Below are 12274 nucleotides of genomic sequence, written 5' to 3'. Positions count from 1 at the left end.
GATGGGTGTTGCTGCTGATGGTGGAACCAAGGGTGATTTTCCAGATTACCAAAGAGGTGCTGTGCTTTGCTCCCAGGAACTAAATACCTTCAGGGATTCAACAGTGGCCTTCAACTGGAATTCTTCTCCATGTTGAAATTTTCAAACCACTATTTTCCTAAGAACTACATCTTCTTTAGTGAACAAAGGCATTACAATCATAACTATCCAGGTTCCCGCGTGACTGGAGCCATCATTAGTGTTCTTATTTGTGTTTAGTTGCATGTCCCTAGCAGCCCACATTCACAGTGCGCTTTGAAATTGTTTCTTAGTAATAATCCTAACAGATGCCCCGAGGCAGAAGTGGTGACTAGGATTAACATTCTGTATTGTCTAAAGGGGAACCAAATGAAGAGAGCTGACTGCCATCATTGTTCACATAAGGGTCAGTCTGAAGATGCCCAAACTTCTGTCCCAATCTGGTCCTACATTTAGATCACCTCCTTCCAGGATGCCAGTTATTTCTGTGGCTTTTGTTTATAACTACTCCAACACCAGGAGTATGACCAGGAGGAACTGGGCTGCTGAGGGGGTAGGCAATAGAATCAGAGATTTTTGCTGTTATAATAGACCTTATTGATCATCTAACCAAGGCCATTATTCACAGTTAAACAGTCTCAGAGAAAATAAATACTTTACCAAATTTGCACAAGCGACCTTTCTTCCAGTTTTGTGTTTTTTTTTTTTTTTTGCTTTTTTATACACACTCCAGCTGCTAAGCCCCCTCCAACTCCAATTGCTGCAATTCTGATTTTAGGATTGTCCTCTTCCTCCCCTCACTACATATTTTTAGAAACTCAATAAGTTTCCTCCTCTTCTTCCTTTTTTCTAAGACTGCATGCTTATAATTGTATAGAGCAAAGCAATAAATCAGTAAGCCTAGTCAATTAAAAAAGTCCTAGAATCTCTGCAAACAATTTGACAATACTATCAAGTAAACAATCTGTCTTATTTTGGCCAGTATCAAGTTGATACAAAACAGAATTCTTTCCTGTAAATTCCCCGGGTGACGTGACGTAGCCATTGCCACACCTACTTAAGACAAGACAATTGCAAAAGGCAAAGCAGCCTGACTCGGTCTTAGTTCTCCAGGCAGAGAGGGAGTCACTTCATTGGAGCTCAGAGTCGGCAAAGGTACTGTCCTTATCACGTTTCTCTTTTTAAATATTTTTTGTTTTTCCAATTTCCGAGGCCAAATCTTCAGACAGGGATTGGACTGGACTGTGGGACATAAAGTGATACTCATGAGGAGTGTGCCTCTTAGCTCAAGTAGATACAAGAGACTAAATGGGCAGCTTCTGTCCGGAGGTGAGATGGGAAGGCAAGCTGGTTAGGAGCTTGTCAAAAGGATCTGGGGAATCAGGGGTGGAAAGGAAGACTGTGCTGTCACAGTATGGGGAGAGCAATTAGGGTCACATAACAATATATGTACAAATTTTTGTATGGGAGAAAATAAAAATATATTTTTTTTTTGTTTCTCTTCTTGGAGGCTATCTCTCAAACTTCCTTCTCTGAAGCAATAGCCTCTCTCTTCCTTTCTTGTCCCTCCCTGGTTTGGAGTGTGAGCTAGAATCACAGTCAGATCTCAGAAAATATCTCTCCCATTCTGATGGGGAACCGAGGGACAGAGGAATTGGCAACTTATGAGGGCATTGGTGGGCACATCCAAGCCTTCCCGACAGAGGAAATTTCTCTACCAAAAATTATTAGGAAAAGAACTGGAAATTTCTACCTGTCTTTCTCTTACATCTGTGTAAGGTAAATATCTTTTTCTGGTGATTTTTTAACCTATCCAAAGTTTCACTGAATGCCTACTATATGCAGTGCATTGGGTTGGGCATATAAGGGATAATAAGATAAATAAAACAGATTCTAAAAAGTCTACAGTCCACTGGAGAAGGCAGGTATAAATAAAAATAGAGCAAGAGAGTGAACAACAAGAATAGGGTAAATGCTGAGTGCGGGCTAAGTCATTCAATCAAGTTTCCCAAAAAGCATAGAGTGGAGTTGGCTCCCTTGCAGGCATCTGGTTTAGAGGCTGGCTGAACTGACAGCCACTGGTGCTCTCTATTGCAGAAAAGCAAGATGGCCAAAGTTCCTGATCTGTTTGAAGAACTGAAGGACTGTTACAGGTAAGAAATAGATTCTATCTCTTGTGATTTAATGCAGAATCAAGACTCATTAGAATCCTGCTAGGAGTTACAGTGACCAGCATGGGGTCAGGCCAGCAGGGACTGTGGAGATGCGCACTACTTCTGAAGTCCAGCCAGGTTCAGCTGAAGACTGAGGGGAACCGAGCAACCAGCATATTAAACTGAGATTGCACTGACAGGGAGACAGCCATTTTAGAAAAATGATTCTTGAGTTCTACTAAGTCCTATGTGAATTTCAACATCCTCTTAAACACAGCCTCAGTTGAGTTCAATGCTCTGATACAGAAATGGGTTTTCATGGACTGTCTGAGAAAGAAACCATCTTATCCCAATCAAACTTCTTATCCCAATCAGGAACAGAAGTTGGCTACACAGCAATTTGAGTGTGTGAATGCACACACACAGTCAAACCTCATTCAGACATAGGAGAAAGATAAATGAATAAAAAGTTGAAATTATAGAACATTTTAAACAAGTATGGTATTAACACTACCTATAATATACACCAATACAAACGAGACTATCAAAATGTTACCTGAATATTTTGCCAAGTATAAATTATTAATCTATTTTATTGAACACAGGAAAACAATGTGAACATAATTTTTTTGGTTTAAGAAAAATAGAGGTGTTTCAAAAGTTTTTCTTTTCTCTTGAGGAGCTTATCTTTTTTTCCCGAAGTTCCATAAAAACTCTTTAATTTGTTAGCCAAACACAGTTTTTACAGGTGAAGCACAGGTAAACTCCAAGCCCTGTCTTGATTATTCCTAATTCCAAATTAGTAAAGTATGAATTACTGTATGTATGTGTGTACAGAAGTCCTTTAATTTTCAAAGATGACAGTAATGGTCATGCATGTGTGTTACCCAAAGCTAATGTGGTCATTAAAATAAGTTGCCCAGTGACCGTAGGGAAATAACAAACAGAATTACATTCTCATCATCTTGTTTTGACAGTGAAAATGAAGAATACAGTTCCAACAATAACAACCTCTCTCTGAATCAGGTAAGCAAATGACTGCAATTCCTAGGGGACTGATATTCTTAAGCAGCAGTTTCTCACCAGGAGAGAATAATAATGGCTTGGGCCCTCAATACTTTGGTTTTACACTCACTAGAGGTCCAGAGATTTGCATTTCTTCATTACAAGTGAGACCATCTGCCTCTCTAATATTTGATGGCATTCCTCATGCTTGCCAGCTTTGCCCAGAACAGAGTAGAATTTTCCTGAAACCACAAGGACCAGAGTTTCCTGGGTCAGGCTTCATCAGAACCTTAGTTATACCCTCCTGAAACAGGACCCTCAGGTCACTTCCCCAGGAGTCTGCCTCCTAAAGTGATATGTTGTGAGCGTCGTCTCAGACACCAGCAGCAAAGGTTAGGGACAGCCCTCCAAACATAATAGCCCATGAAGCTGACATAGAGGAAGCAGGCCGACTGAAAGTGAGAAATCTGCAGCCACTTACCTGGAGTCCACAAATAGGCAGTGTAAGTACTGCTGTGTGTATCTCTGGTACTGACTGCAAAAGCTGTTCTCAGAGGAACATTTCTAAAGCAGTGGTCAAGTGGAGGTTACCATAACCTTGTGAGGAGGAACTAATTTGAAGACTACCACTTACTAAGACCACTTGTTAACCTATTTCATTACAACATCTCAGTTGTGAGTCCGCAGATGGATGACAACGTTTTCCCAAGAGATAATATCCTTCTAGAGAAATCTTAGAAGAAGGAAAGGGAGGGAAGCAAGGAGGGAGGGGAGGAAGAGAGTAAAAAAGAGAGGAAGGAAGGAGGGAGGAAAGGAGCAGAAGACTGATGAAACATGGCTTACCCAAGACCAAAATGGAGACCCTTCTCACTAAGTCTGTTGGACAAAACTTCTACTGAAAGGTGCTCATTCCATGGCCGTGGCAGCCTCTCAGTATCCATTTTCCTTCTTCACAGAAATCCTTCTATGATGCAAGCTATGGCCCACTTCAGAAGGTCTGCATGGATAAATATATGTCACTGAGCACCTCTGAAACCTCTAAGACACCCAAGCCCACCTTCAAGGACAGTGTGGCAGTAGTGACAGCCAGAGGGAAGATTCTGAAGAAGAGACGACTGAGTTTACACCAACTCATCACTAATGAAGACTTGGAAGCCACTGCCAATGATCTAGAAGAAGGTAAGTGTTCAAACCCAACAATGTCCTTGTCTTCCATTTTTAACTAAATAGGGACAATAGAGTATAAAGGAAAATAAAACTGGAGTCATAGTAGCAGGAGGACAACCAGTAACATAAGGAAGGAAAATTAATTGCTATCCTTCTCTAAAGTGGAGAGTGGCAGTGGCCTGAGTCTAGAATACCTGCCCACAGGCTCATTTTTCTGGTCATATTGTAAAGGTCATATGACTTTTAGACTTTCAGAGGGAAAAGTAACTATATACTGTTAGTGGGTGACCAGTTACAAGCTATGTTCCTCCATTCACTAATTATGCCACCTTGGGCAAGTTATTAAACTTTTGTCTACTGTAAAATGGAGATAATCAGAGTCCTGACCTCACTGGATTATCATGAAGATTAAATGAGTTAACACTCCCCAACTTCTGGACTAGAATAATGCCTGGTACATAGTAAGCACCCAAAAAATGTTAGCTACTATTATTGTAATTAGTGTTTTGTTGTTATTATCACTGCTACTACTTCTATTAATACCACCAATACTACATTAATATATTAATGCTTGCATTATATATAAACCTCACAACAACCCTACATTCTCATTTTACATACGAGGAAATTAAGCTTGGTGAGATAAGTGACCTGCCCAAAGACTCACAGCCTATAAGTGGGAGAGTCCCAAATCAAATTCAGTTCTGACTTTAAAAAAAAAAACATTATTTTTCTCTCATGCCTTTACTGTACGAGCTTCTGCATGAAACATAAAACCAATATTCCTGTTTTTTAAGATAACATCTAAACAAAAATGCATGTTCACCTAGAGACTTAGAAAATACAAGAAAATAAAAATCACTCATACTACCGCTCAAGAATTTACCACTGCCAACAATATGGTATACTTCCTAACAGTATTTTCTACATACATACATACTTATACATAAACAAACATGTTTATTATTAGGATCATACTATATACAATTTTATATTCAGCTCTTTTCACTTAGCAATGTGTCAAGGACATTTTGGAGTGCCAATTTTTCACCAATATATGTAATGTGGTGATGAACATCCATATCAACAAATTTTCATTTCCATCACCATTTATTTCCTTCCTTAGAAGAGATTCCTAGAGGTGGAATTACTCAGAGCCATGAGGATTTGTGAAGCTATGGATATACATCACTTTCTAGAAAAGTAGTAGACATTTAGACCTGCTCCCTCAATGGCACATACAATTCGTAATCAATTCTTTTTTTATTTTTTCCTGAGTGAATTCATTTGAAAATATAGATGGGGGATACCGCTAGTCTTCCTGGTTACTTAGAACCCTCCAAACAACCAAAAATGAGAAAGTTTCACAAATAATTTCAGGGAAAGGGAGGTGATTGCCAGAGGAATCAAAGCTTAAAAAGAAGCAAATAAGTAGCCACACGAATAATCCTAGAACTCATTCTACTGCTGACTGGGTGATTTCACTTCTCTATTAATTTCCCACCTGGATAGGAATATTCCTAATGTCCCTTCCATAGCTACTTTCTATAATTACACGAGGGTGTATATATCATCTGTGTTTGTACATAGACATTAATCTGAGCTTGTGATAATGGTTTTAGAAATCATCAAGCCCAAATCAGCATTTTCCACCTCCCTGAACAAAGTGAAATACGGCTTTACGAAGATCATCAAAAGTCAGGGCATCCTGAATGACATCCTTGCTCAAAGTTTAATTCAAGACCCAACAGGTCCATACCTCAAGGCCGCTGCTTTAAATAATCTGGACAATGCAGGTAAATAGCCAACTCTGTCATTTCCCCTCCTCTTATTTCTTTACTTCTTTCATATTTCTACTTTCAAAGAATACACCTCTCTAGATTCCCGGCTTTGTACAATTCTAGAATAGGAAGAAACCCATAACCCCTGGTAAAACTCTGAGGCAAGGACAGAATCTGGAAGCTCCACAAGAGATGGCCTCTGTCTTTGAGAACACTAAGTGGAATACAAAGCTGTCTGATACACTATTTCATTTGGATCTCTCGGATATTCTTACTCCTGATTTTAAAGATGAAGAAACTGAGTCTCAGAAATATTACATGACTTACTCAGATCTACCCAGAAGCCAACAAAGAGTAATTCTTCACTGGAAAGCCTGCTGATCAAACTTACAAATAGCACCAAATTAGAAAAATCATTTTTATCTTTGATAACGTAACTGTGAGGCAAAACAGTCAATAAGCTATAAATATGGTCTGAAGGATGAGATGTAGTATCTAAAAAAGTTTTGTCATACAGATCCAGTTACCATGGTGGACACATTTTAGCTTCAGGACATGTCATTAGGATATAAAATTTTTTCAGAGACCCAAAGAGGCAACTCTGCAATAAACAGGCAGAGCTCTTTCTGATTGGACACACAATAGCTAATATTCTTTTTATTCTATGACATTTACAAATTACTTTGTGCTTTATTTTCCTACTTAATATTACTTCACACAGGATTCTCACATATTGACATAGTATATGTACTTATTAGTTTTAATGACACTAGAGTATTCCATCATGTTGCTTTGCTGGTCCCTTGGGTTTGCTCTAAGTAGCTCTGCTGCAATTATCTTTTTACATATTATTGGTTTTTCCCCCCTTTGAGTTTATTTCTTTGGAGCATATGCCAAAGTGGAATTCCTGGGTCCACAGATATAAATAATTTTATAGTTCTCATTAAACATTGTTCTTTAAGGAAAACTAAACTACTTTTTCAGTATGATTAGCAACATCTGAGTGTATCAGGTTCCCTAAACCTCTCCATTTTAGGTCATTAGGAACTCATGACCTAACAAAATTGCAGGGTCTTATCCCACTAATACAGTTACAAGAGATTGAAGAAATTCTTATTCATCCTGCAAGCATTCATTCAACATAGAAAATTCCAAGTGCACAGAAATGCATCAACCAAGCATTTACCTGCCTCATATGTGGCAGACACTGTAAAGGATACAAAGATGTATAAAATTCCTAAAATGACCTCGAGGAACTTACACCACAATTGGAGACCTAACCACTCACATACAGTATCTACATAAACACTTCATTTTATGCAAATACAATCAACTTACTTTCTTTATGGCTCTTCTCTTCACCAGTGAAATTTGACATAGGTGCTTATAAACCAGCAGATGGTTTTAACATTCCCGTGACTCTAAGAATCTCAGAAACTCGACTGTTTGTGAGTGCCCAAGATGAAGATGAACCAGTGTTGCTGAAGGTCAGTTGTCCTCTGTCTCCAACTTACCCTCATTTACATTGCATACATTTGTAAATGATTCCAGTGGGCCTTGGCGTCACCAGAGGGGTGCAGGGGTGCGGACTGCACCTGGTGACACTGTCAGAGAGGGTGATACCAAAATGACTGCCTATAAAAATATCCCTGTAGTTAAACAACAAAAACATTTTTCGTAAGCCCAGCTTACATGTATCAATATAACTACAAGGCTAAAACTTTATGCTGATTTGCTTTTTGAACCTTCTCATGCATTCCAGTCAGAGCTGTCATTATTACCCAATTACAATGAGCTTCAAATCATGTGGTTTCATCTACACGTGCTAGAGTGTTTTATAGTTACTGATTTTGTCAGATTTTCTGGTGTTTTAGCTACAATACTGTGGTAATTATTATTCATGAACCCATATCAATAACTTTTTTGAGAATGAAGTAGTAATTAAAGGAAAAGAAGGAGTGGTATCCGGGAATTATGATTTACAAGTAACATTAGTACAAAAAACATTACTAAGGATTCTGCATGGTCTGGTACAGGAAGAGGTCCATGGTGGGGTGACACCATGAGTTACTACATTGGGTGACACCAACCCTAGTGATGCCACTGCCAATGGGCAGGCACCCCTAGCAGGGTAGCACAGTCCTCTTTCCTCCCTTCCACAATCCTTACCTGCCCACCTCTGCACCCTACTTCTCACCTATCCCCAGAGGCAATCCGAAGCAGGATCTGTGAGAGAGTACAATGGAGGTGGCAAAAGGTAAATCACCTTCTTCCTTCCTTTTCCTTTCCCTATCTGATCCTATTCACCTCCCATCCCTGGGTATCCATTTATTTAATCAATCTTTAGCAATACATGGTACAAGGCATTGAGGACAAGGGGCCTGCCTCCAAGAAACTCAAATCAGCCAACTGAGATCCAAGAGGATAAATCATCTGCCAATGGGTACACAGCAAAAAGTTAGGTACCAAGACTCAAATCCTGGCCTTCTGACTCCAGTGCCCCTCATTCTTTATTGGTACCAGCACTATCCCTCATCCCGTTTCACTGCCACAGTCTCCTTCCCCTTCAAACATAGACACACACACACACAAGGCCACTATTACCTTGGATGTTTTCTCCATCTAAGAGTCACCTTAGCTGACTAAGATTTATATGGGTGCATTTGTTTCTCTACCTGGATCAAGTGTGGAAGTAATGTCTACAGAGTAGGGTAGTAGCTTCATTCATGAACTCATTTAACAAACATTGATTGAGAGCCTCCTAATTTCAGACATAGTGCTAATGGCTATGTAGACAATGGCAAGCCAAAGTCCCTAGCTTTGTAGAACTTAGTCTTCTGCAGGGACACAGACAATAGAAAACCAAAAAAAGTGCAAAGTACTGTAAAGAAAATGAATAGGGTAGTGAGATAGAGCAAAATCGGGGAGTGCCATTTAGGTTGAGTGGCAAGAGCTCCCTAAGAGATGAGAACTGCTGACAGAAGGGAGCACACCAGGCAAGGGAGAACAAAGGGACCTGAGCGCATGCAGGCCCTAAAGTTTAAAGAGCTTAAAGGCCAGCTTCAAAGAAGAGAAGGAAGACTCTTGGAGCTGGGCATTGTGAGGAGGAAGAGGAGCAGTTCTACTCTGTCCTATAGGGTCACTATGAGTTGGAACTGACTCAACAGCAGTGCATTTTTGGTTTGGTTATTATCTGCAGGGCCTTGCATTTGGATTTCATTTGAGGTACAATGAAAAGACATTGAAGGGTTTCAAACAGGACCATGTCCTGACCTTTCTTATTTTGTCTAAAATGGAGAATCGATCAGACCAAGGGCAAAAGAGAAAGCAGAGAGCCCAATTAGGAGGCTATAACAAAAGTCCTGGTGGTGGGGAGAGAAAGAAAGATGGGGAAAAGTAGGCTGAATTGGGTTATATTTTGGAGACAGAACTAACAGGAGAAACAGAAAGTCCATTGACTGAGATAGGAAAAACTAGGAAAGGAATAGCCTAGGGATATAAAATCTTTGCTGCCATTGAAAACTCCAAGAAAATCTCATATGGATATTTACACGCTTTAGATTAAAAAGATTAAGGAAGAAGTATCTCAAGTTAGGATTTGAAATTAATTTTTCCATAAATGTATTGTTAGATTCTTTTCATACTAACAGGAACAGTAACATCTAAAAAGATCACAACTGCCTAGAAATTATATTAAAAGGGTTCAGCTATTGAAATATCTAGGAAGTTTTTTGTGTTTTTTCTTGAAACCTTCAATTGTTGATTTACTTGCAGAGATAAATGTCATCAGAATCTAAATTGTTTGCCAAAACTAAGATTTGTATGCTTAGAGGTGAAACGGTTTAGAAGTCTTTGACCAGTGCTCTGATTTGAGGCAAAATGCCTTATGCTATGTTGAAGGCAGAACAAGAACAATGTTTCACCACTACCTGTCAGGATACAGTGAGACAGAGACACTAGAGTCACTGGCAATCCAAAGGCTAATTTAGATTCCTTTTCAGTTAACTGAGAAAATCAACTATGATTAATAGACTGGGCCACACATCTAACCAGCATGTAATAAATGCTTGCTGAACGAACAAATGAATGAACGGCCTATATCATCATATCACAAAGTCATAGTCCTAGAGTGCTATGTTTCTCATGAAGACCAAATGCCAAGGGATTGAGCTTCAGTTCTTTTTCTAACATCTTCTTGTTCTCTAACAGAACTCTGTTCTCCTTATCACAGGAGATGCCTGAGACACCCAAAGTCATCACGGATGAGACCAACCTCCTCTTCTTGTGGGAAAACCACGGCATTATGCACTACTTCAGATCAGTTGCCCACCCAGAGTTGTTTATTGCCACAAAGGATGAAGAACGTGTGCACTTGGCAAGAGGGGAACCCTCTACCATTGACTTCAAGATATGGGATAACTAGACTCCGGAATCTTTGTACTGTGAAGTGGTGGTAGTCTTTGTGTACCATGTACATACATCCTTTACCCCTACCATTTGCTGAGCATGGCTGAGCCTTTGTAATTCTAAATGAATGTTTACCCTCTTTGTAAGAGAGACAGCAAGGTCTAATGGAACCACCACTAATGCACAACATCGTTGTTTGTTATTTAAAGAACACCCTGTGCTTTGCAGAGTACCAATTATTTTAATTATTATTCTTCATAACCATTTTGAGAGGACCAGGGCTACTGACCATGGCTACCAAAAAGACTCTACCCATATTACAGATGGGTTAACTAAGGCATAAGAAAACTCAAAAATACACACAGAGGCAGTTGGAATGAAAACCTACAGACCCAAGATTTCATTCCAACTGTTTGTCTTCTTTTAAGTTGCTGGCAGGCCCTTAATCAGATAGCATAAGTTTCTGGGACCTGTGTTTTATCATCTTCAAAATGAATGGAATAATACCTATATTCTTTCTGTCTCAACAGTTTTTTATGCCAATCAGTAGGGTCATTCTGGTAAAATACTTCTTGAAGCTGAGCCTCAAGAAGAAGGCAAAGTATGAAATGTTGTTTTTAAATTATTATTTATATATATATGCACATATATATGTATTTATAAATATACTTTAAGATTATTATAACATATTATTATATTTATGGCAATTCCTTGACTGAGTGTGACCAGACAGCCTCAACAACAGCTGACTGTTTTCCAGGCCCATAGCTGAGTAAGTTTGGTGTAGTTACATCAGGGCAGTTTGGTCCAAGTTGTGCTTTTTCAAAGCTGAAAAAGCTCTGCATTCTAGTGCCTGGAAGCTCTTTAATTATGATAATACATTCCCACTAATGACCTTTGGTTGAGTTGATAATTGAACCAATCTGTTCACTCTTCTGCCCTTAAACGTGCTTAGGCATTCTTGGTTCATTCAATTCGACCCACAATCAAGTCCTACTATTTAAAATGGGATGAACTCAACTTCGGCAACCATGGAACCATAGTTTTCTAAACTTTCTTTTCTGACATGTAATCAATGTTCCTTCTAGGTTCTAAAAATTGTGGTCATCCCATAATGATACATTATCGTAAGCAATAATAATACATTATTATCTATCATAATTGAATAAAATTTACAACAAATCTGACACAGTTATTCATTGTGTTAATCATTATTTTACTACATGGTAATTAGGGACAAGTGATAGAAGTTCACATAAATAGCTATAATTACTGTTACTGTTACAAAGCCAAACCAAGGTTTATGGCTTTTCTCTCCTCTTTGCATAAAAGACATTAAGAGTAACAATATTCCCAGATTCATTTAAAGTTCACATCACACACGTACAATACATGTGTTTATATAGCCGTACAAATGCACTTATGTGGAGCCACATTAAAAGCCTACAATTATTGGATACAACTTCCAAATGGATAAGGGTCTCTATCCCCTGGCCCTGGGCTGCAACAACCCACCATCTATCATGCCTGATTGAACTCCATGCACCCATCAAGAAGGACTAGCTCAGCTGAGGGGTGGGGACCATGGTCTCAGGGGATGTCTAGCTCAATTGACATAATGTAGTCTATAAAGAAGTGTTTTACATCCTACTTTGGTGGGTAGTGTCCAGGGTCTTAAAAGCTTGTGAGTGACCTTCTAAGATACATTTACTGGTCCCACCCTATCTGGAGCAAAGGAGAATG

At 39.1% G+C, this 12274-nt stretch overlaps 1 protein-coding gene across 2 annotated transcripts; it reads left to right on the top strand.

Moving 5' to 3' along the window:
* The first annotated feature begins 1113 nt into the window (after positions 1–1113).
* IL1A (interleukin 1 alpha) lies at positions 1114–11718 on the top strand. 2 transcript variants are annotated; one of them, XM_004388863.2, is made up of 7 exons: positions 1114–1173; positions 2116–2171; positions 3149–3197; positions 4133–4355; positions 5966–6139; positions 7490–7611; positions 10356–11718. In XM_004388863.2, exons 2-7 carry the CDS (start codon positions 2125–2127, stop codon positions 10545–10547), a joined length of 807 nt encoding a protein of 268 aa, XP_004388920.1. In that variant the 5' UTR covers positions 1114–1173; positions 2116–2124; the 3' UTR covers positions 10548–11718. The 2 variants fall into 2 exon arrangements, with proteins under 2 accessions (XP_004388920.1, XP_023598584.1); XM_023742816.1 differs by lacking the exon at positions 5966–6139.
* Positions 11719–12274: the final 556 nt, after the last annotated feature.

This window comes from Trichechus manatus, unplaced genomic scaffold (genome assembly GCF_000243295.1).
Source record: "Trichechus manatus latirostris isolate Lorelei unplaced genomic scaffold, TriManLat1.0 scaffold00219, whole genome shotgun sequence".
Lineage (NCBI taxonomy): Eukaryota > Metazoa > Chordata > Mammalia > Sirenia > Trichechidae > Trichechus > Trichechus manatus.
The sequence above is the reverse complement of the archived record's forward strand: the minus strand, read 5'-3'. Positions and strand labels throughout refer to the sequence as shown.